This window comes from Artemia franciscana, chromosome 7, assembly GCF_032884065.1.
Source record: "Artemia franciscana chromosome 7, ASM3288406v1, whole genome shotgun sequence".
NCBI classification, from domain to species: domain Eukaryota; kingdom Metazoa; phylum Arthropoda; class Branchiopoda; order Anostraca; family Artemiidae; genus Artemia; species Artemia franciscana.
Genome location: NC_088869.1, coordinates 53,618,760 through 53,643,488, shown reverse-complemented (window position 1 = coordinate 53,643,488; position 24,729 = coordinate 53,618,760). Strand labels below are relative to the sequence as shown.

Below are 24,729 nucleotides of genomic sequence, written 5' to 3'. Positions count from 1 at the left end.
AGGGGTGACTTTGAGGATTGGCGCCCATCAAAGAAATTGAAGAAATTGTAGTAAACGACGCAACAATCGCACTGGGTTTCTGGTTAATATTTATTTCTTCAGGGCTTTGTCTGTTTTGGTGGGTGTTTTGAGGCTGAAAATCTTTTCCTAGCTGATTAATCCACTATGATTTGTCTTCTCGTGGTAGCATAATATTTTTAGGCATGAATATAGAATGAATCAGAGATAACAGTTTTGAGATTGTCTGTGAAGGATTTTTACTCTTTTTAATAGAAGAACATCGCCAAATGCTGAAAACCAAGTTGTGACCAAGATGGGCCAAGGATTTTACAGACCCTCCGTCCAACTGGAGGTTCCAGGGGATTCTTGCAGCCTGATTCTAAGCCAGCATAAGCGCTTCTGTATAGACTTGAGAAGATGTGTTAGTCTCCATCCTGCAGTGACTCTGGTACAACTGCTTTTAATTGCTTAAATTTTGCACATTTGAGACCAGCGTAAAAACCAAATTCTTTAATATATTTATTGTAATAAAAAGAAGTTGTTATTAAATAAATAAATAAGTAAATATATTCTCAAATTTGATGGCAGGTCGTTAAGCCTCTACAAAACAAAAATCTTAATTTGCATTTCTTCTAAATTTGAACAAGGAGAAAATGTCACTTGAATAATATTCATCAACATCCTTCTTGAATGTCAGTAGGTTTGTGGAGCAGATTACTCTTTCTGGTAAGTTGTTCCAATGCTGAACCACTCGGTTGCCAAAAGTCCATCGGCCCATGTCCTTGTAAAAGTGTTACGTACTCACTTTGTACTGATGTCATCGGAGATGATTTTTATTGAACTGCACGATTCTCTGGGCTGGTACGTTATCATAGGCTCCATTGCAGAGCTTGTACATTTCAATAAGATCACCACGATGGAATCTATAGGCGAGGGTTGGGATTTCAAGCTTTCTAAGCCACTCCTCGTAGAGAAGGAAGCGTAACCTGAACATTTTCGAGAGCATCTATGTCCTTGTTGTAGTATCGTCTTGTAGAACAATGTCCATACTCAAGAATCGGGCGGACAAGGGACTTATAGAGCGTAGCAAGCATTTTGTCGTCCTCGCACGAGAAGTTTCTTCTGATCATACCAGCAACTTTGGAAGCCTTCTTGACGACAGCTTCATAGTGGCTACTGGAGTTGAGTTCAGAATCCACTAAGATGCCTAGGTCTCATTCTTCTTTACTAAGAGTGAGTGCATCAGAACCAAGAGAGTATGACAACGAAAAGTTTTGTGGACCCAGAGTGAGGATATGACTTTTCTGGGTATTGATTTCCATGATCCACTTCTTCATCCAGTCATCGATTCATTGGAGATCCGCCTGCAGGTGGTGAATGTCTTCACATGACGAGATGACATGATAGAGCTTTGTGTCGTCCGCGTAGAGAAGGACGTCAGATTCGATGCCCTCAACTAGGTCGTTGATGTAGAGATTAAACAGAGGGGGGCCGAGGATTGACCCCTGAGGTACTCCGCTAAGAACTTCCTCTTCGGTATTGCTGAGACAACCTTCTACGCACACAACTTGCTTTCTGCCATTTAAGAAGTCCGTAATCTATTGAAGAAGACTGGATGAGGACCCGGATGAGGACAGACAGTATTTCCTGAGCTTCTGAACGAGATGCTTATGGGGAACTTTGTCAAAGGCTTTCTTGAGATCCAAGTATATGAGATCAATCTGGAACCCCTTGTCGATGTTTTTCTTCCAATCATCTATGGCACAAAGCAGTTGGATTTCTGCACATCGTTCCTTAAAAAAACCAAACTGCTTTTCGGTAAGTATTTTTTCTCGTTTTAAGTGTTCTAGGGTGTGGTCTGCAATAAGAGACTCAAGTACTTTACACGTGATACAAGTAAGACTTATCGGTCTGTAGTTTGATGGGTCTTCTCGTTTCCCACCTTTGGATATTGGGACGACAATAGCTTTTTTCCAAATAGCGGGAAGCTCACCGAGTTCAAGCGACTTTCTGTAAATATAGACTAGTGGCTCTGTTATTACCGTTGCAAGTTCTTTGAGCAGTTTTGGATGTAGATTGTCTGGGCCTGTGGACTTGCTTGGGTTAAGTTCTCTGAGTTTCTTTAGAACATCGCTATGGTTGATCTCTATCGGTCTTATCGAGTCGCTTAGACCCTGAATTGGTTCCTCGCGGCTAAAGTGGTCTTCGTTCTCAGGTTCCTGAGTAAAAACAGAAGAGAACTGGCTGTTGAGAGTATTTGCCTTGTCCGTGGGGTCGTGTACCAGCTTTTGTTTCACGGGATCGTAAAGAGATGAGACTCCGCTTTTGCTTTCCCTTTTGCTATTCACGTGTTTCCAGAAACTTTTTGGGTTTTCTTTCAAGGAGAAAGCTAATTTACGTTCTCTAAGCTTTCCTTCTCTTCTTGTTCCTTTCCAAACTCTGTTGCGAAGCCTCTTGAATGTTTTCTCTCGATCATTACTTTGTCGATTGCTTTTGTAGTCTCTCCATGCTTTTTGTTTTGCTTTAATCAGTTCAATATTGGCTTTAGGTAATGCAACACGGGTGTATTTCTTGTGCATATGAATAAATTGTTCTTCCATTGAGGCTAGAATCGTAGTGAACCTTGTGTAAATGGTGTCTAAAGACTCCAACACACTGAATTCTGCAATCCAGTTGACATCCAAAAGCTCTCTTCTCATAGCAACGTAATCTCCCATGTAGTAGTTACGTTTCGGTGCCACACGTGTCCTCAAAACCTCCGTTTCCAAACTAAACACAATTACCGAGTGATCCGATTTACCAATTGGTGACAACTGCTTAATATCTTATACCAGGTCTCCATCGCCTACCAGTAGCAAATCGAGGATACTTGGTGTATCAGATCCCCGCATCCTTGTTGGCTCAGATATTAGCTGCTCTAGAAAGTGTTCGTTAATAACGTCCAAGAATTTACTCGTCAACCTTGCGGTAGATTCCGTGGTGTATCACCTATTCCAGTCTATCTTAGGGAGACTGAAATCTCCTATAATCGCAACCTTTTGATTGGTATTCTTAGCGAATGCTGCTATTTGCCAGAACAGAGCTTCGTCGGATGTGTTAGTGTTGTTGGGGCTACGATAACAGATCCCAAGAACAGTGTCACTGGTCGTTTTAGACTTAATGCAGATCCACAGACTTTCTTTGGGCTCAATCGTGTCGGTTGACATCGATATTGGATGCACGTTGATGCCTTTTCAACAATAGCAGACTATCTCTCTACCTGTATTCTCTTCTAGATTTTTATCATACAGATAATAATCTTCGATACTGAGCTCTGTGACGGTAGGTAAGTATCTGTAGTTTTTTGGTTTAACTTCTACTATTGCCACAATATCCGGATTTTCCAGTTTGATAACCTGCTTTGCTTCCTCAATTTTGTTTAAGAGAGAGTCAGCGTTAAAATAGAGGCATTTTATTTTTTTTTTTTTTTTCGCCATCGTTTTTATGGCTTGTGCCTTTTCTTCGTCAATTTTGGGGCTGTCGTTGGCTGGGACTATTTGATGGTCTCGCTTGTTGTCTCATTCTCTGGTTCCCGTTGGACCTGGGATTGGTGCTTCCAGTAACTTTAGAGTGTTGCTGTGCTTGCTGACCTTGGCTCAACTTTGCTCAACGCTGTTGTGCCCATTGTGCCCTTTGCATTGGTGTTCGATCAGGGTTTATCTAGATCTGGTTTTTTACAAGTTCGTTGGTCGATTTTCTTAAATTTGGGGCTGCGCTGAGAATCTTCTGTCGCTTCTTGATTGTGTAGATTGAGTCCTTCAGTTTGACTACTAAGCCGCGTGGCTTACTCCCATTTATTTGACATCCAACGCGTACGACCTCGCGAATGTCTTCGTACTGAAGGTGAGCTCCCAAATCATTCTCTGTAGTTAGGTTGGTCACCAAGTCTGTGTCAGAGGTGTCTTCTGACTCCGGGAGACCAAAGATCGCAAGATTTGTCCATTTTCCTTCTCTAAGTTGTTTTTCCTTATATGCCTTCAGTATCACATCAACAGTAGTATCATAGCTTTGGATGGTGCTTTCCGTTGGAACAGGAGCCGGGAGCGAAGGACTGGGTGCATTTAACTGGAGGGCTTCCCTCAGTTTTAGCTGCAGGAACGATACGTTTCTTTTGTTGCAGCTCTCTCATTCGTATTCGAAAAGACATGAATCGGGATCTAGGCTCTTTATTGTTAGGAATTTATCGACGTTTAATTGTCTACATCCCGCGTGCTCGTATTCACCACAGAAAAAGCATTTGATGGCCGTGGAGCTTTCTGTCGGTAGATGACAGTAGCTGCATAGTTCATTTGCAGCGCTGAGCTCGACTGCTTCAGGTAAGGTAGCGTTTCCCTGTCCCAAGCTCGGATCCATGATGTTGTTGTTGCCTCTGGATGTTGTTGGCATATCGTTGTTTGTGCTGATCGGAGTTGAGTTGTTTTTCGGCGGTAGATTTGGACTAGGGGCTATTACTAGGTTCGATCGGGTTTTGACTCCCGATATAGGTGAGCTTGTATTCGAAGGCTTGCAGCTAGGGCAAACAAAGATGCTTGCTAGTTCACGTGAGTATTTTGTCTTTGCGCACGTCAGATGGCACCACTTATAGCATTTCGTGCATTTTGCACCGCCGCTGCTTTTTGTTACATTTTGACTGCAAACAGAACATGGTGGTTGGTTCATTTGTTTAGTCGCAAATCAAGTAGTTGCGCCGAGTGTTTTGAGCTCGAAATTTCGTCTGGCTATTTTTGAACCCTTACCCCATAATTTAAGGAAGATGGGCCAAAAAGATGTCCAAATCACTTCGCCGCGATGCTCTGGCAACACTGCCCGATGATTTCACCGAAAGTGCCTACGTGACTAACGGTGGTGACGTCACTTCACTGAATAGCACAAGGGCGATGTAAAATCAGCTTGGGAATTATTCTCAAGTGATTATCCGCTATTTCTATTGTCTTGGGAAACAATTTCACCTGGCTAATGCTTCACTGGATACGTTATAATGAATAGAAAAGTAAAGGAAGTGTTGAGGGTTGGTTACCTTGTCTCCACAATTTAAGGGGCATGCCCGGCGGGTACCACGGCTCTTGCTACCAACTCACTCACCCCCCTTCTGCTTACCTTTCTCTCGCCACCTCTATCGCAGCGTGACTCCCTTTAAATATCGGAATTCCTAATTATATTCACTACTTGATGGCTAAATGAAATGTCTAATTTCTTGCTAAAAACTCATTTTCAGTTACTATTGAGTTTTCAGTTACTACTACCACAGCTACTACCCCAACACAGCTACGCAAGCTCCTCCTCCAACCTAATCTATTTAAAGCCTCCCTCTTTACACCCTCCCAGGAAGTTCCCATTTCCTTTAAATCCTTATTTATGACATCCTCCCAACCCAGACAAGGACGACCTGCTTTCCGTGTAGCCCCAGACGGTTGGTCAAAAGGACAATCTTCGGTAATATGTCATCCTTCATCCGTAGAACTTGGCCTAGCCATCTCAACCTTTCTTTTATTATAGCCCCAGAAAGCGGGATTGAACCACACTTTTCGTCCAGTCAGTCATACGGTCAGTCAGCCGGGTACCCAGAACAATCCGTAGGAAATTTTTCTGGAAAACATCTAGTAAATTTTCATCCGCTTTTCGGAGTGCCCATGCTTTAGAGCCATATTTGACCACTGTCATCACTGTAGCTTCCAATATTCTAATCTTGGTTTGTAGACTTATCTTTCTATTCTTCCAAAATGTTTTTAACTTTGAAAAAACACCCTGAGCTTTGGCTATTCTACTTTTAACATATTCACTGCTCCCATCATCTTTACTAATAATACTACCAAGGTAACTGAAGCTCCCAACCTGATCAATCTTTTCGTTACCTAATGTCACCTGTTCATCTTCACTTATTCCTAGCCATAGTGACTTAGTCTTCTTAACATTAATTTTCAAGCCTATTTTAGCACCCTGAACTCGTAAAACCTCTAAAAATCATTCATTTTGCTCACACTTTCATCTAATATGCTTAAATCATCAGCATAATCTAAGTCCAGGAGCGTTCTTCCTCCACATTTGATTCCATGTTCTCCAATTGCCTTTCCTGTGCTCCTTAAGACGAAGTCCATCAAAATGATCCATATAAAGGGGGATAGAACACAATCCTTCCTAACTCCTGATTTAATACAAAACCAGTTGCTAACCTCATTTCCTACCTTAACCGCAGCAGTATTATTCTCGTACATAGCGCAAATCACTTTAATGTATTTTTCTGGTATACCATAAAACGATAAGACCTTTGTTAACGCTGTTCTATCAACGAATCGAAAGCTTGCTCATAATCGATACAACGGAGGACTAAAGGTGTTTGACATCGAAGGGACTTCTCAATTATTAACCTAAGAGTGAAAACATGGTCGACACATCCTCTACCTTTTCTAAAACCGCATTATTCTTCCCTTAAAACTTTGTCTACAGCATGTCTCAGTCTAAAAAGTATCATATTACTCAGTAATTTGCTACCTACAGAGACCAGACTAATGCCTCGATAATTACGACACTCACTCTTGTCACCTTTCTTATACAGTGGTTTAATTAAGGTGTTCCTAAAATCATTGGGTACTTCCCCTTTTTCAAAAATCATGTTCACAATCTTCAGTAGCTTATTCCTAACCTCAGAGCCACCATATTTAACAAACTCATTAATCATACTATCAGCACCTGGGGCCTCATTATTTTTTAATCCTTTTAGTACTGTCGCTAATTCTTCCTCACTAAAAAAATCTTCCTTCACATCCAAGGTATCACAAACTTTTTCATTTTCATCTATATCTTTTCCTGCAATTGTACCTCGGTTTAAAACATTCTCAAAATGTTCCACCCATCTTTCTTTAACTTTTTCCTTATCACTAATTGTGGCCCCATTTCTATCTTTAACTGGGACTAGTCTGGATTGGCTACTCCCTTTCAATTTATTAATATGCCAGTATAATATTTTACTATTATGCCGTCTAGCCGCATCTTCCAGATCCTCAGCAATTTTATCCATCGCCTCCACTTCACATCTCCTTAGTTCATATTTTAATGCTTTCTCCACTTTCTTTACATTCCTTTTGTTTTCATACGACCTATCACTCAGATAATTCTTATACAAACCCCTTCTACTCTCTATTAAACCTAAAGCTTTTTCACTAATATTCCTAGTTGCAGTCTTAGCACTCTTCCCTAGGACACCATCAGCAACTTCACAAATTGTTTTTCTGAAACTATTCTATCCATCTTTCACATTGTCAAATTTTAAACCCACAAGTTTAGTACTCAACTGTTCCTGGAATTTTTTTCTCAAATTTTCATCCTGAAGTCTACCAACATCACAACTTTCCGGGAGGGAATTACCCTTCCGAAATTTCAGCTTTAAGTTAACCTTAGACACTACTAGATGGTGATCTTTACTTTTAAAATCAATAACGGCACTCCTATACACCCTAGTATCTTGTATTGATCCTGCTAGTCTTCTGTTTACAATAACATAATCAATAAGGTTTGCTGTCTTACCATCACGTGAATACCATGTCAGCTTATGGGCCATTTTGTGACCAAACACCGTATTGGTTATAACTAGGTTGTTATACCTACAAAATTGCAAAAGCCTATAGCCATTACTGTTTTCTTTTCCTACACCAAATTTACCTAGGCTAGGATACCATCTATCCCTATTTCTACCAACCTGGGCATTAAAATCTCATAGCAAAAACACCATATTTCTACCTGGTACCCTGTCTATTTGCTCCTGTAACTGTAAGTAAAATTCATCTGAGTCACTAGTATCTCCATCAGTTGGTTCAATAGGGGCATATACTACTATAACTGATACCCTAAACTTTTTAGTCATAAAATGAGCAATTAGTATTCTATTATTAATACCTTCCCAGCCTAAACAAGACTTAGCAGCTTCCTTATTCATCATGAGCCCTACTCCCTGTCTATGTACCCCATCCTTCCTGCCTGAGTAAACAAATTCTATGTCACCTAATCTAATGCTTCCTACCCCAGGGATATGAGTTTCTGAAACTCCTAATAAATCCAGTTCAAACCGTCTGAATTCGTCAGTCAAAATGTCGATGCGATAGTCATTTTTTAACGTCGTTACATTCCAAGTTCCAATTTTCATGTTCTTTCAATCTTTGAAATTATTTTGGCCTCAAGAAAAGCAGTAATCCGGGATACCAGTGCAGGATGGGGACCAACATATCTTCTCAAGTCTACACCGAAGCGCTTAAGCCGGCTTAGAACCGGACAGCAAGAAGCCCCTGGGACCTCCAGTAAGTTAGAGGCTTTGTGCAATCCTGGGCTCATCTTGGTCACAACGTGGTTTTCAGCACTTGGCGATGCTCTTCTATCAACAAGAGTCGAAATCTTGCACAGACAGTCCCAAGCCTATTACCTCCGACTCATTATATATTCATGCCTACAAATATTATGCTACTACGGGGAGGCAGCCCATAGTAGATAAATCAGCTAGGAAGAGGTTTTTCAGCCCGAAAACGCCCATCAAAACAAACCAAGCCCAGAAAATTATCCAATAATCAGAATCCTGTACGAGTACTGTGTTGTTTACTAGGCTATAATTTCCTCCAGGGGCGCCACTCCTCAAGTGGGAAAAATTGACCGCAAGTTTCACAGTCTTGCAGGTACCTCGAAAGAGTCGAGGCAGCCCTTTACAGAGGCCGTTGTCCATTAATCTGGATCTTACGCCCTGTCGCAGTTGTCCTCCTATAGAGGATCCTCCCACGATGGTGTTCTGCTTCACCATGCAATTTAACCCATTACTTGGAGAAGGTTTGTAACTCATCTGACGTGTGAACACGGCAGTTGGCCCTGCTGAGTGCACATTTGAGGGGCCTTCTTCCTCCTCCACCTGTAATTATGACCCCCCAGGGGAGGGTGTCCCAGTTTCTATTATGGGCCCCACTGGGACAAGGTCCTACTTGGTCTAAGCCTCCTATGGAGCTACTCTACCTCTCTGTAGGGCATTCTTCTATCTGTTGTCCTCCACCAAAACCTAGTATGATTATCTAACATTTTCAGTTATTGTTTCAGTTTCTATTGAATCAGTGCTCTTGACTTAAAGTTCATAGCCAGAAAGTGTTTGGTATTCTTCCAAGAAATGAAGTCACAAGAAGTAAATCTCTCCCCCCCCCATATTCATCTGGGGGATTTTTCATAAGAATTTGGAGAAGCTGATCCTCGAATTCCCTTCTTTGAGGCTTAAGGCACGCTTTCCTTGCACACAGAGATCAACTGAATTCAATTAACAAGGTCATTTGTTTCAATTTAGCAAAATAGGAATTTTTAAACATCAAAGAAGGTTCTTAGACACAAGTATGAGTTTTCAGTCATTAACTTAAAGCAGCCTTAATAGCAGCAAATTAAACTACGCTGTAACCTAGTAAAAACGAAGTCCAGACTATAGTAGCCCAAAATTTAAAAACCCTTTTCGAAAAAAATATGAAAATAATGAAATTGTTCATCGAAGGTGATTCAAGAATGATAACTTTGATTTCAATTTGTCTTAAGGGTAAAAGTTTATTGTTAAAACAAATTTCTCAGAATTTAGAAAGGTATCCTCAAAACCCTAGAAAATGATATCCAATCAAAATTAAAGCTTTACCATTATACTCACCATCGTCCAAAACCCCGTACAGGAAAATTAAACCCTCCTTTCCTTAACAACAAGGAAAATCCCTTTTTGCATGGAGAGCACTGATGTGTCCTCTATTTTTCTCTCGTTTTTTTGTAGTTAGAATCGAAGAAAAAAAGATTCAAAACAAGAGTTATTTATTTATGGTTCACATTGCTTCGATGATGTGGGTAAGCTTGGATTGATTCAAAACGAAAAATTGGTTTACCACCACTGTGAATTGAGTTATGTTATTTTGAAAGAAGCGCGTAAGCTTCACCTTGATAATAAAGAAATTTACAGAATAATACAAAGCGTTCGTTGTATGAAAAAAGAATGTAAACAAAGACATTATTTAATTAAAACTTTGATTCATAAGAACCTTGACATTCCTCCATCTTTCTAAAGGTAAAAAAAAATCAAACGTTCTCCAATTAGTTGACAATTTTGAGAGTTGGCCGTGTGATCTATTCAAAACTTATCCCAGATTTAACTCAGACTCACAATGTTGTAAATCAGACTAAAAAATTAATAAGTCATCTTTAGCTCTTGTATTCAGTAAAAATGGAAAATCGAGGTAACAAAAGGAATAAAGTAGGCATAACATTAGCCTACCATTATCGTCTTAAACTCTATGTTTATTCAAATGCTTAACCAGTTATTTTCTTGATTGGAAAAATTATTTATTTTATTGGAACTGGCCCTAAGCTCACATGAAATTGGCAAACTTGCATAATGGCTTTTGTTTTGAACAAATTTTTAGAATAGCCTTAGCTTCTAATTATAAATTATAAATAAATACCAAGCAAATTAATCATAAAACTTTTTCGCATGCTGACCAATGGTCTGCGTTGTACAGGTATCTTTCTCATGATTCGATGCCTTTGGCTGCGAGTGCAAAGCGTGGTTGGGGGCAAATCACCCGACGTTCCCTGTGTTTCTCCCCCAGATTTTTCCAGGTACAAATTTAGAGCTAGGTCGACACTGCCTGAGCCTACAGGTTCACACTATTGACCCCTGTTCAAAACCAAATACCGAGCAACACCGGCAAACCCCTGACCTCAGGATTTTAAGTCCAGAACGTTAACCACTCGGCTAGGATGACACAAACTGTCATAATATTTCAATAGAATAGTTCTAAATAACTTTATCAATCCTCCACACAAATTATAACTTTTACTTACCTTAAATTTCTGAATGTACTCTAGTAAGTTAGTCAACGAAAATCTAGGCATTAAGATAAGCTTTACGCCTCTCATTAAGCAGTAAAATGACAGCATTAGTCCATACTGGTGAAACAGCGGCAGAAATCCAACACATGTATCACCTTTATTTAAATCATGAAGCCATGACCTGAAAAAAATATTTAGTAGAAAACAATAAAAATATAAGAAATTACGACAAGAAAATCAAGCATTTTAATCTAGGTAAAACTATTTTAACTAGATAGTCTCACTAATCCAAGTTCACTAATTTATTCTATTTTACCATATAAAACTACTACATATTATTAAAATGTAAGCATTAAGATAAGCTTCAGTTGTCTCACCTACATAATATTAAATTTGAAAAAAAAAAATTAGCTGAAAGTAAGGAGCAACATTAAAACCTTGTGCGAAAAAAAATACTCCATATATGAGATATCCATATATAGGGGCTGCCGCTTTCTCAACCCTTGCTCTTTACACTAAATTCTTGAATTTCTTTAAGAATAACTTTTAATTCAAATTCAACGGCACATGTGTTAAAGCAGTTTTTTTTATTGAAATTTGACAAAAAGGCAAACCTTAGGATAAAGATCAAGGGCTGAGGAAGGTTACAGCTCTTCATACACGGAGTAATTTCTGTTCATTTTAAGTATTAGTCATTGCTACTTACTTTCAGTTGAAAAAATTGTTCCTTTTTTAATTTAATTTCTAACCGATTTTCAAATCATACCAGGAAATCCCCTTACCTCCTCCATGTGAAAATTCTTTGTGGAGAATTCGCATAGGGGAGTTTCCTCTTCATCTAAAATTTTCCCGGCATAAAATTCCTGTCTCTGCAGAAAATCCCCCGTGTATTTTCCCCAAAAAATTCCGTACATTTCCCAACAACAAATACTATTTGCAAACAACGGGCAAATTGAGTAACATACAGCCCGTTCCCCAGGGACTATGGTCCCTGGTCATCCCCCATAGTTATTGAATTTTCAACCATGCTAAATCAAACAGCTACCTTAAAATTTTGATTGGATGTCTTTTGGGGAGAAAGGGCGTGGGTAGGGGCAAAGTTGACCTTCTGGTAACTTAAAAAAGACATAACAGCTTTTGATTTCTAATCAAATAAGCACTTTTTTGATCTTCTATGACCATTGGTTCGATACGAACACTCATGGGAATAAGAAAATAAAAAAATAAACATTTTTCAGTGAAATATCTTCCAGCAAAAATTTAAAAAAATACGTTTTTTATATAGGAGCTTCAAACCTCTTCAGTAGGGTTTTTTGATATACTGAATCTGATCCTGGGATTCTTATTAAGATCGCTTGACTTTTTGGGGGTGTTTTACCTTTTTTGAAAACCCAGCTCGTAGCTTCTGATGGGCAACATTAAACTTAATTATGTTTTTTTTATATCTGAAATAAGCATGATGGCTGAGCCGCCCTTTACTTCGTTACTGCAAACTGTTTGAAAACGATAGCGTGGTGTGGGTTTAGACGCAATGCACAATACTGTGATGCATTACTGTTAAGAGATTAAAATGATGTATTCGATTGGTGTATATAACATATATCATGCGCAAGGGCCAAATGTCTGAGCTGCGGCAAAAAGGAATTCTGGAAAAATGGCTTTTCAATGATTGTCTGTCTCAATGTGCTTTGAACTCCCAGGCCTCCTAAAATAATGAAGGAGAAGAGTGTGGTCACCTAGTTTGAGTGCATCAAGTGACTCAACAAGGACTCGAAACAGATGTTTGTCAAGTTGGCCGTGATGAAAGCTTTGCTTGTGTAAGCTTTCATACACAAGCAAAGCTTTGTATTTCGATCCTTGTTGTGACTCAACAAGGACTCGAAACAGATGTTTGTCAAGTTAGCCGTGATGAAAGCTTTGCTTGTGTAAGCTTTCATACACAAGCAAAGCTTTGTATTTCGAGTCCTTGTTGTGACTCAACAAGGACTCGAAACAGATGTTTGTCAAGTTAGCCGTGATGAAAGCTTTGCTTGTGTAAGCTTTCATACACAAGCAAAGCTTTGTATTTCGAGTCCTTGTTGTGACTCAACAAGGACTCGATACAGACGTTTGTCAAGTTAGCCGTGATGAAAGCTTTGCTTGTGTAAGCTTTCATACACAAGCAAAGCTTTGTATTTCGAGTCCTTGTTGTGACTCAACAAGGACTCGAAACAGATGTTTGTCAAGTTGGCCGTGATGAAAGCTTTGCTTGTGTAAGCTTTCATACACAAGCAAAGCTTTGTATTTCGAGTCCTTGTTGTGACTCAACAAGGACTCGAAACAGATGTTTGTCAAGTTAGCCGTGATGAAAGCTTTGCTTGTGTAAGCTTTCATACACAAGCAAAGCTTTGTATTTCGAGTCCTTGTTGTGACTCAACAAGGACTCGAAACAGATGTTTGTCAAGTTAGCCGTGATGAAAGCTTTGCTTGTGTAAGCTTTCATACACAAGCAAAGCTTTGTATTTCGAGTCCTTGTTGTGACTCAACAAGGACTCGAAACAGATGTTTGTCAAGTTAGCCGTGATGAAAGCTTTGCTTGTGTAAGCTTTCATACACAAGCAAAGCTATGTATTTCGAGTCCTTGTTGTGACTCAACAAGGACTCGAAATAGATGTTTGTCAAGTTAGCCGTGATGAAAGCTTTGCTTGTGTAAGCTTTGCGGTTAACTTTGGTAAAATTGTATTGATATTTAGCATAACTTTTCGGATGAATAGGTCTTCCCCCTTCCTTTTCAGGATAATAATAGCTGCAATGTGGAAGATGATTGTTATATACATTTCCATGAAATAATGAGTAAGTTTGAAATATTTTTATGAAAAATGGAATTAGCAGAAAAAATTGGAGAGATATGCTGGACATTCCCATAACTGATCTTTTCGACAGCAGATTAAGTATTATTAACAAAAACCCTGAACTTTATAATTTAAAAAAAAAAATAAGAGACTTTGTGCAAATCTTTTTTTTCTGCCTTTATTCCATTATAATAAATCGCTCCTTTTTTGAAGGATTTCTTTTATCGAATCCCACTCCATCGCACCAAAGTTTTTCATGTATTCTTTTTAATGAATTTAATAGAAAAAATAATACATGTAAAGTTACAAGTAAAATTCGCCCTCTCGCGGGCAAATTTCGAAGTCTTTCCGAATCATATTTTGAAGACAATTTTTCCAGACAAAAAAAAGAAAGAATTTCATATATTTATTCAGAAAAGACATAGAAAATGAAAAACTGTCAATTTTGAAACTTTCCTCATATGTGGACGCTGCCCGTTACGGACGCGGGTGAAAACATTCAGGGCAAACAGGAGTTTGGCACTTTTTATACTCAAAACGCGTTTTAAGTTTACAGGTCTGATCGTGGCACCTCGATGTGTTTTTCTTTTCGGATTTCGAGGCCCATGTCCTGATATTTCATCCAGTCTGACTTCTTTTGAGACTGACTGGGTCACAATCCACTTTGAAAGTGGCAGAACACCTGGACACAAAGGACTTATGCGCATCGTAACCATGCCCTTGTTCCGAAGCAACACTGCAAAACACGCTTTGAATTTTAGATGGGCAGATTTGGTTCCAGGTACAAGTTTACGATGAATAATCTGGGAATTGACAACAGTAACGTCAATAAAATGATGAAATGGTCAATATACCACCTCTTGTTCCTAAAATCAATCTTATAATGTGGTGTGAGAGAGTCCAAGAGGTCAACACTTCCTATGCATTTATTGTATTTCTTGACAGAGAATGGTCTTTCAACGCCTACTTCCTTCTTCTCCGAGCTACTCAATCTCTCTACAATATGAAGTAGATGGTACCCAGTGTACGAGGAGCATAGGTGAACAAGTTTTTCCATCGCAACACAGTGATGCCTTCCACTGACGTTGCATATGAAGTGGACCGTCGGTCTTTCTTTTTCATTTCTTTCTCTTCAACCAATTTGTTCGCAGCGTCGCTAAGTTTGTTCGCACGCGTACCGGCGTTGTAAATATTTTATTTTGCTAACGTTTTTACAAGAGGGATTAAAGCGAAGAAGTTGTTGCAATACACCTTCGCATTCTTCTTTTCAAGACCACAAGAAAGGGAAATAGTAACATCACCACCGAAGCCATGTTTGGAGATCTAAGTTTGACCGCTGCTTCCCTGGTAAGATTCTAAGTGTTAAACGTATCCTGACACACCAGAACGCATCCAAATCTAGAAGCCCCATTTCATTAGTTTTGACACCAAATATTGTTGTAGGTTGCTCCTGCCTTTGAAAGGTAGCATCGTTTCATTAACCGAATTTACCGAAATGCACCACCCTCTTTACTTTAGTTTTCCGGGTAACACTGCTTACTGATGGTGTAGAATTGTCGCTACTAACTGTTACACGGCTATCTGTTGGCTTGGTTGATATACTAGCAGCAGGTTGCTTACCTGAATAATCTCTTATCCTTTTTGAGGAGGGTGTGGGCTCTTCGTCATTTGAATCACTTTTATACACAACCTCAGCAATAGGTTGAATACTTACGCTGTGATCGAAGAAAGTGTACACAACTACAGATGAAACCCAGTCTGGGTCTCGACCATCCTCTTCATCACTTGTAAGATGAAGCTTCGCTTTCTTGTATTCTTCATAATTGATGTCACTTTCCTTGTCAAATATAATTTTAATGACTTCTTCGTCAGTCATGTTACTCCGCAACTGCAAAAGAAAATATAGTTTATCACTATCATTTTTTAATTTTTTACGGAAAACAACAATCTGGCACGATGCTCAAAGGTGTAAATGATAAGCATAATCACCATCTACCAAAATCAGAGTGGTAATGTCAACTGTCACGGTAAGGTACCTCTCTAGATGTATTACTGTTAGCAGGGTACTGTCCTCAGACGTAGACAATGGTGATTCTGCATCAGGAACGAATTTGGGCAATGTCCCCATGAATAGACAAAAAGAAAATGGCCACAAATTCTAACCTAATTGCTTGTAAAACATAAAAGAGTGACGGGCGTATAGGCAATAGGCTAGGTAATTCTGGCGAGAAAATCATTCATCTCAAAAACTTCTATGTTAGATACAAAAAAATTAAGAATTTGAACTCACCGTTTGTGTGTAAGCACAATATATAGTCCTGATACTTTCCGCCACCTTTCAAAGGTTTTGGAACTGCTCGATAGATGACTAGTACAGTACGATAGAAACACCTATTGAGAAGAGATACAACTGAAGCTTTGGTCAAAAAACAGTGAATTTTAAACTGGTGGAGGTTTCAGGCGAAGTGTCCTCAAAAAGCACCAGCGCCCATGAGAGGGTTAAGAGAGTTTATGTATAATTTATTATATCCTAGGATGTCTACAAAAATTTAAGCCGGCAAAACACCAGGAAGTTTCTTGTCAGCTTTTGATGTGCGAGGATATCCTGTCTACTCCTATTTAGAGTTGCCCTTAATATGAATAGGAAAAAGCTGGAAATAAAGAAGATCAAATTGTTCTGAAAAACAGGTAATAATTTATAGTTTTTTTTTTTAACTTTACTCTTTTGAATTATATTTTTTTTCTTTGAAAAAAGTTATTTTAATTATTTCTTTTGGTTGTGTCTCATTCTTCTCAATTGATTCTATGTTTTAACGAGTTTCTTTTTCATCAATAGTTGAATTAACTACCCTCCAATCCTTTTTTCACCTGACATATTTTGTTAACATTGAGTCTTTACTCGTAAGTCAATTTTTTACTAGTTCATTGACCTACTATCCCTTTTAGATTTGCAAGGTTTGATTTCAAGCGTTGAATCAGGTTTGTTCTTATTTTCAAAATGCCATTATATAACACGGAAATATTTAGTTATAAAACTTTTTTTGCTATAGTAGAGTGAATACTGTTCCTATCCTATCAACAACAAATCGTCCGTAATGTTCATATCCATATCTCCTACATGTTCATATCACGTATATTATGTTATACCATATTAGAGATTATTGCACTCACTTAGCTTGAGTTAAAGCTGCAACCAAGTTTCTGTGCGTCAACATAACACCTTTGGGTAATCCAGTTGTTCCACTAGAAAAAGGCATTGTTGCAATATCATCTAGATTAATTTTTGGGGGTAAAAAATCAAGATTAACATTGGCATGCAAAAGCTCATCATAAGTCACGTATTTTTCCCTTGTCTCTTTATTTGTGTCGAAAACAAATATTTTTCTCAATCCATGGGTAACAGAAATACGTGGAATAACAGCTGATGTACAAAACCAATGAGTTGGCTCAGCAACCTCCACAAAATGCTCCAGTTCTCCTGAAACGACAAAGGAAATTTAAAAATACAAACTTTTTTTCTATTGCTTGCTTACTCCATAATAGCAGTACTTCATCACGATTACGCGTTATAATGCTAGGAAAAGCACACTCTTGAAATGGTTCTACATAACAAAATACCCACCTGCACTCCAAGTGACTATACTGAAATAGTTAAACTTAAACAAAAATAATTTTCAGCGTTTTAAGTTGCCGACAGGAATTTTAGTTGGAGTAAAATAATGTTTCTCTCACCCTGCCCATAAAAACATTTCACATTATCATAATATATAATTAATATTCCTTTATTTAATCATACGAAGCGAATTTTGTTCGTAACTAGGCAGTGCCAAGTAAATATGAGCTCTACTTATTTTGTGTATCAATCTGACACCATAGGGGTAGTTTTGGACTATTGTTTCGCTACTATGGGCGTGATTGTCTCTTAATAAGCTGCAGCTACCGCTACAACCACAATTATATTGAACTATAACCATCCTATATGTATTACTTTTCCTTATGGAACTATTGTTGACTTTAACCTTGACAGCTTTCCTTTTGAGTTGCTCGACGAGAAAGTATAACAGTTCAAAATAGGGATGAAACCTTTTAATCGACAGTGAACAGATACAAAATTTTTAACTGGATATTTTGAACACATATACAGTGTTCATCATCAGCAGTAAAACTAAAAGACATCAATAAAAAAAAATTATACCCAATAAACTAATTACATAGAGTTTATTGCTCTTATTTTTTTCAATGCAACAGTGGAAGCAAATCTCCTTGACCTTTTCGGTTCCGGTTCATTAAATTTATCTGGCATATCAGGCGGACAGAGGTCATAGCTCATAGCTCAGGTGAAATGAGATTTACTTTATTTGACCTCAGTAAAGTATAACAAATTGAATTCAATCCTAATTCTCCTGTATCTCTGTTTATGGAATTATTCTTGATTTTTTTTCGATTGTTTCCCTGAAAATTTGCTTTAAGCCTTGGTCCCTAGAAACGAAAGAAAAACATTTTCAAACAAAATAAAATGATTTGGACAAATATAAATATGTTCCGATAGAGCCGACGTGAAATCTTAAGGTTTGGAATTTTGCTTTAAGGACGATGAAATAGAATTATGGTGTTGTAGCAATCTCATTTTTAAATTCTGGTTAGTACGTCCCACATAAGAGCTTCAACAAGTATATGGGATTTTATAACCCCACTTTGTTGCTCTACGAAAGTTCGATCCTTTCCAGAATTAAATATAAAAAAACAAGTTTTTCTAACTAAAAGTAAGGAGCGAAATTGAAGCTTAAAACGAACAGAAATTACACCCTCGTATGAAAGGGGCTGTTCCCTCCTCAACGCCCTACTCTTTATGCTAAAGTTTGACGCTTTCTCTCAACTCTACTTTTTAAAACAGTAAAAACTTTAGCGTAAAGAGCGGGGCACATGAATAATTAAAACGAAATTTGCATGTTAATTTATTTTTTTGGCTAAATGGCTTTCTCATAGTTTTGATCGGACGATTTTAAGAAAAAAAGGAGTATGGGAGTAGGCCTAGTTACCCTCCAATTTTTTGGTTACTTAAAAAGGCAACTAGAAATTTTAATTTTACGAACGTTTTTATTAGTAAAAATATACGTAACTTAAGTAACGAACTTCTAAGTTCTTATGTTTTTATTACGTATATGAAGGGGTTCGCCCCCTCGTCAATACCTCGCTCTTTACACTAAAGCTTAAATGTTGTCCTGATTTCCTAAGGATGACCCCTGAATCACAAAGGCCCGAGAATAAATAGTTGAAATTAATAAAATTCCTTTAGCGTAAAGAGCGTGGTATTAGGAGGAGGTGAACCCCTCATATGCGTAATAATTTCTGTTCGTTTTAAGTTTCAATGCTGCTCCTTACTTTCAGATGAAGAAACTTTTGCATATTTATTTTTTAATTGCTCTTTTAAAAAATGCTAAGAAATCCTGCGCCCCCTTCATGGAAATTCCCTAGACCCTTCCCCCCAACCACAAAAAATCCCCTGAAAGTGTATGTACACTTCCCAATAACCATTACTATGTGTAAACACTGGTCAAAGTTTGTTACTTGCGGCCCCTCCCACAGGAACTGTGGGGGATTAGGTCGTCCCCAAAGACATGGATTTTAGTTTTTTTGACTATGCTGGATTAGGTCGTCCCCAAAGACATGGATTTTAGTTTTTTTTTACTATGCTGAATAAAATGGCTATCTCACAATTTTGATACGGTGACTTTGGGAAAAATGAGCATGGGAGAGGGCCTAGGTGCCCTCCGATTTTTTGTTCATTTGAGAAGGGCACTAGAACTTTTAATTTCCGCTAGAATGAGCCCTCTCACGACTTTCTAGGACCAGTGGGTCGATACGACCACCCCTGGGAAAAAAAAGCCCAAAAAAACAAACAAATAAACACGCACCCGTGATCTGTCTTGTGGCAAAAAATACAAAATTCCACATTTTTATAAATAGGAGCTTGAAACTTCTACTATATACTTCTCTGATACGCTGAATCTGATGGTGTGCTTTCGTTAAGATTCTATGACTTTTAAAGGGGGTTTCCCCCTATTTTCTAAAATAAGGCCAATTTTCTCAGGCTCGTAACTTTTTATGGGTAAGACTAAACTTGATGAGCCTTATATATTTAAAATCAGTATTAAAATGTGATTCTTTTGATGTAACTATTGGTATCAAAGTTTCTTTTTTTAGAGTTTCGGTTACTATTGAGCCGGGTCGCTCCTTACAACAGTTCGTTACCACGAACTGTCCACGAACTGTTTGATTTATAAAACAAGCCAAAGTATTACTACCTCTTAAAGCTACCTTTAAACCGTTATTTTGTAAAATTCTTTTCAGTTTTTCACTCAGTCCTGGAGCATATGGTAAAGAACAAAAAAACGTCTTTCTTTTCTGTTGTTTCCAGAATATCGCTAGAAAATTCTAGAAATTTTTCCTTCTTTTCGAAAAAGTCTGGTCAATTAACCAACCTGGTTAATGGTTACTTATTAAAAATTTCTGTTAACAACAATAATCCCTCCTCAAAATATTTCTCAAAGATAATAACACCCAGGAAAAGCTTATTGCTTTCTGTTTGTTGGGATATTAAAAGACAAACAACAGGGAATTGGTCAGCGAAGTCAGTCAAATATGGCACCATATCCCAGGGAAGCAGTTTATCCAAATATATTTGCATTGCATTATTTTGTCAAAAGACGACTGCTATGACGTCCTTTACCACCTTGTATACGAAAATGAAGCTTTTCTTTAGAATTTGATTATTTAAAAAAAAAATGATGATTATATAAAGCACTATATGCAGCAAATCTCCTTTTAAATGGGTCGTCAAGCATTTCTCAGATTTTTTCAGGTTTTTTAACTTTTAGTTACTATGGGTTGCAGGTCGTATTTTACTAGGTTGCAGCTACAACTGCGACCATGTTTTTCCTTGTTCTGGAAGTCAAGGGACTGCAATTTCTGTTCATAGGATTTGTCAGACAAGGTCAGACCTAGGTTGTGATTTGTCTTTCAATCTGACTTCACTTTTAGGAGATATGGGCTGTTGTTTTTGTTACTATTGGATGTGTTAGTCTCTTAATAAATTGTAGCTACCCCTGCCACCACGATACTGTTTACTAATAAGATGCATGTGTTACATGATAGTTTATATGAAAATTCCTTTTAATATTTCAGTTATTATGGGCTAGAGTTTGTTTTTTACTATAAACTTAAAAAAATATATTTCTCGTGAAATAACAGATTTTGCGAATAAATCACGAGTTTTACTTTTTTCATACGGGATAAAATTGCTTTCACTCTGAAATAACAAAAACAATTTTTGGGCGGTCTAAAATGAATTCAGATGGCTCACAGATGGCATCACCAGCACACTGAAGAAGCACCGAAAATTCAAAATTTTTCTAATGTGATTTTTTCTACCATGCCTAAAAAAGCAAGGAATTTGTTTCTTCTCTTGCCCCCACACAGGTAAATTGGAAACCTTCAATACTGGAACGTGATACTGTTTCACTGTTTTCTTCTGGGTTCTTTGAAGAAGCGTAACTGAGACAGTGAAAGACAGCTTCAGAGATTAAGAAAAAGCTTTCAGCAAGAGTTGCCCATACGCTTCACAAATCTGTCACCTTTAATTGTATAATAGTTCCTTCATTTAAGTACAACTTGTGAACAATTTGTGAAGTTGCTGATGGTGTCCTAGGGAAGAGTGCTAAGACAGCAACTAGGAATATTAGTGAAAAAGCTTTAGGTTTAATAGAGAGTAGAAGGGGTTTGTATAAGAATTATCTGAGCGATAGGTCGTATGAAAACAAAAGGAATGTAAAGAAAGTGGAGAAAGCATTAAAATATGAACTAAGGAGATGTGAAATGGAGACGATGGATAAAATTGCTGAGGATCTGGAAGATTTGTTTAGTGAGGAAGAATTAGCGACAGTACTAGAAGGATTAAAAAATAATAAGACCCCAGGTGCTGATAGTATGATTAATGAGTTCCTTAAATATGGTGGCTCTGAGGTTAGGAATAAGCTACTGAAGATTATGAACGTGATTTTTGAAAAAGGGGAAGTACCCAATGATTTTAGGAAAACCTTAATTAAACCAATGTATAAGAAAGGTGACAAGAGTGAGTGTCGTAATTATCGAGGCATTAGTCTGGTCTCTGTAGGTAGCAAATTACTGAGTAATATGATACTTTTTAGACTGAGACATGCTGTAGACAAAGTTTTAAGGGAAGAACAATGCGGTTTTAGAAAAGGTAGAGGATGTGTCGACCATGTTTTCACTCTTAGGTTAATAATTGAGAAGTCCCTTCGATGTCAAACACCTTTGGTCCTCAGTTTTATCGATTATGAGCAAGCTTTCGATTCTGTTGATAGAACAGCGTTAACAAAGGTCTTATCGTTTTATGGTATACCAGAAAAATACATTAAAGTGATTTGCGCTATGTACGAGAATAATACTGCTGCGGTTAAAGGTAGGAAATGAGGTTAGCAACTGGTTTTGTATTAAATGAGGAGTTAAGCAGGGTTGTGTTCTATCCCCCTTTATATGGATCATTTTGATGGACTTCGTCTTAAGGAGCACAGGAAAGGCAATTGGAGACCATGGAATCAAATGGGGAGGAAGAACGCTCCTGGACTTAGATTATGCTGATGATTTAAGCATATTAGATGAAAGTGTGAGCAAAATGAATGAATTTTTAGAGGTTTTACGAGTTCAGGGTGCTAAAATAGGCTTGAAAATTAATGTTAAGAAGACTAAGTCACTAAGGCTAGGAATAAGTGAAGATGAACAGGTGACCTTAGGTAACGAAAAGATTGATCAGGTTGGGAGCTTCAGTTACCTTGGTAGCATTATTGGTAAAGATGGTGGGAGCAGTGAAGATGTTAAAAGTAGAATAGCTAAAGCTCAGGGTGTTTTTTCACAGTTAAAAAAAGTTTGGAAGAATAGAAAGATAAGCCTACAAACCAAGATTAGAATATTGGAAGCTACAGTGATGACAGTGGTCAAATATGGCTCTGAAGCATGGACACTCCGAAAAGCAGATGAAAATTTACTAGATGTTTTCCAGAGAAATTGCCTACGGATTGTTCTGGGTACCCGGCTGACTGACCGTATTTCAAACAGTAGGTTGTACGAAAAGTGTGGTTCAATCCCGCTTTCTGGGGCTATAATGAAAGAAAGGTTGAGATGGCTAGGCCACGTTCTACGGATGAAGGATGACAGATTACCGAAGATTGTCCTTCTTGGCCAACCGTCTGGGGCTACACGGAAAACAGGTCGTCCTTGTCTGGGTTGGGAGGATGTCATAAATAAGGATTTAAAGGAAACGGGAACTTCCTGGGAGGGTGTAAAGAGGGAGGCTTTAAATAGATTAGGTTGGAGGAGGAGCGTGCGTAGCTGTGTTGGCCTCAGGTGGCATGGTGCTGCAGTGAGTTATTAGTAGTAGTAGTAGTAGTTTAAGTACAACCACCAGCTCCATAAAACCTTATATACCAAGGGGCAAAATTTACAACTCTTACTCCTGGGCTCTGGGAGGTTGTGTCCACCCTGAATACATTATCATATGCTCTTTACAATTTTGTAAACAAAATAGCTATCTCACAATTTAGATCGGATGCGTTTGAGACGAAGAGGGTGTCAGCGAGGGGGGCTAGTTGCCCTCCATCACTTTTGACTCTAAAAAGGGAACTGGAAATTTAACTTTTCAATCAAATGAGCCTCTTCGAAAGCTCATACAACCACTCCTTCCATCCTAACCTTATATGCCCCCGGGGCATAACGTATAACCCCTGCTTCAGACTCGAAAGGTTGTGTCTAACCCAAAAGCCTTGTTATGTGATCTTTGACCTGTTTTTGAACACATGGCTATCTGTCGGACGCATTTAGGAAAAATTGGACGCGAGGGAGTTGCCCTCTGATCACTCTAGCTCTTAAAAGGGCCACTAGAATTTGTGATTTTAATTCCAGCGAGTCCCCTCCGAAGTTAATACGGCCATCCTTTTAATAGAAACCTGATATGCCCCCGGAGCAGAATTCACAAGCCTTGTCAAGAGATTTTTTCGGGCCGGGGGGGAGGGGTCGGGTTGTCATCCTCAGACATAATTAACAAGCCTTTCAACTACTTCGAACAAATTGGCCATCTTCATGTTTATATTGGACGTATCAGGGGAAATGAGGGGGCAGGTGGCTTGTTGCCAACCAATTACTTTCCATTATTAAAAAGAGCACTAGAACTTGAAATTACAAATCCCCTTTTGAAGTTTCTCTGACAACTCCTTTTACACGAAGTGCCCCGGTCTAAAAACATACAAATAAAAACAAAAAGTAAATAATACCTTATGCCCACATCGCTCTTTACTTAAGCAGTGCTACAGTGCCACCGAAGATTCTTAGACTTTTTTGAACAAAATTACCATTTCAAAATTTCTATCAGATGTATTTGGGGGAAAAAGACGTAAGGGGGACTAGTTGCCCTCCTATTACCTTTGAATCTAAAAAAGAATGTGATGACTCCTGATTTCCAATTAAATGAGGCACATCCGAAGTTTGTACGACCACCCATACTATGAAAACCTTAAATGTTAACTATGGCAACTAGTATAGCTTACAGACCTTGTCCTGAGGGTCACGGGGGGGGGGTGTTATTCCCAAAGACATAATTAGCTGACTCCCTGTACAAAAAAGGGATGTTCCTTGTTTTTCAAGCCAAGGACTGTAAGTATTCTGTATAGATTTTCGGCCAAGGCAATTCTAGTAATGTAATTTTTATTTCAATCCGACATCATTTTTAGGGGTTTCAGGCTATTTTGTTTGCTTAGTATAGGCCGATTTTGTTTACTACTAGCAACCACAATGCACCAGTGTTCAAGTTCTATTTCAATATATAAATGGAACAATGTTCAGATCTATGTGCAACTGTGCCAGGGTTCATTTCTTTATCATTTGGAGATACGTAAAAAGCTCTTTAATGATGTTTCAGTGCCTCGCTAGCTCCACAGAGAGAAAAAATGGAAAATCAAAGATGCTCCCC

At 38.3% G+C, this 24,729-nt stretch overlaps 1 protein-coding gene across 3 annotated transcripts in view; it reads right to left on the bottom strand.

Annotated features, from left to right (window-relative positions):
• LOC136029461 (uncharacterized) overlaps positions 1–24,729 on the bottom strand; it is a 93,240-nt gene that overhangs the window by 46,975 nt on the left and 21,536 nt on the right. For all 3 annotated transcript variants that reach the window (XM_065707877.1, XM_065707876.1, XM_065707875.1), the window contains exons 4-5: positions 16,860–17,166; positions 10,870–11,038 (exon numbers count right to left, since the gene is read on the bottom strand). In XM_065707877.1, the coding sequence (XP_065563949.1) occupies positions 10,870–11,038; positions 16,860–17,166 (476 nt within the window). The remainder of the gene's footprint in view (positions 1–10,869; positions 11,039–16,859; positions 17,167–24,729) is intronic.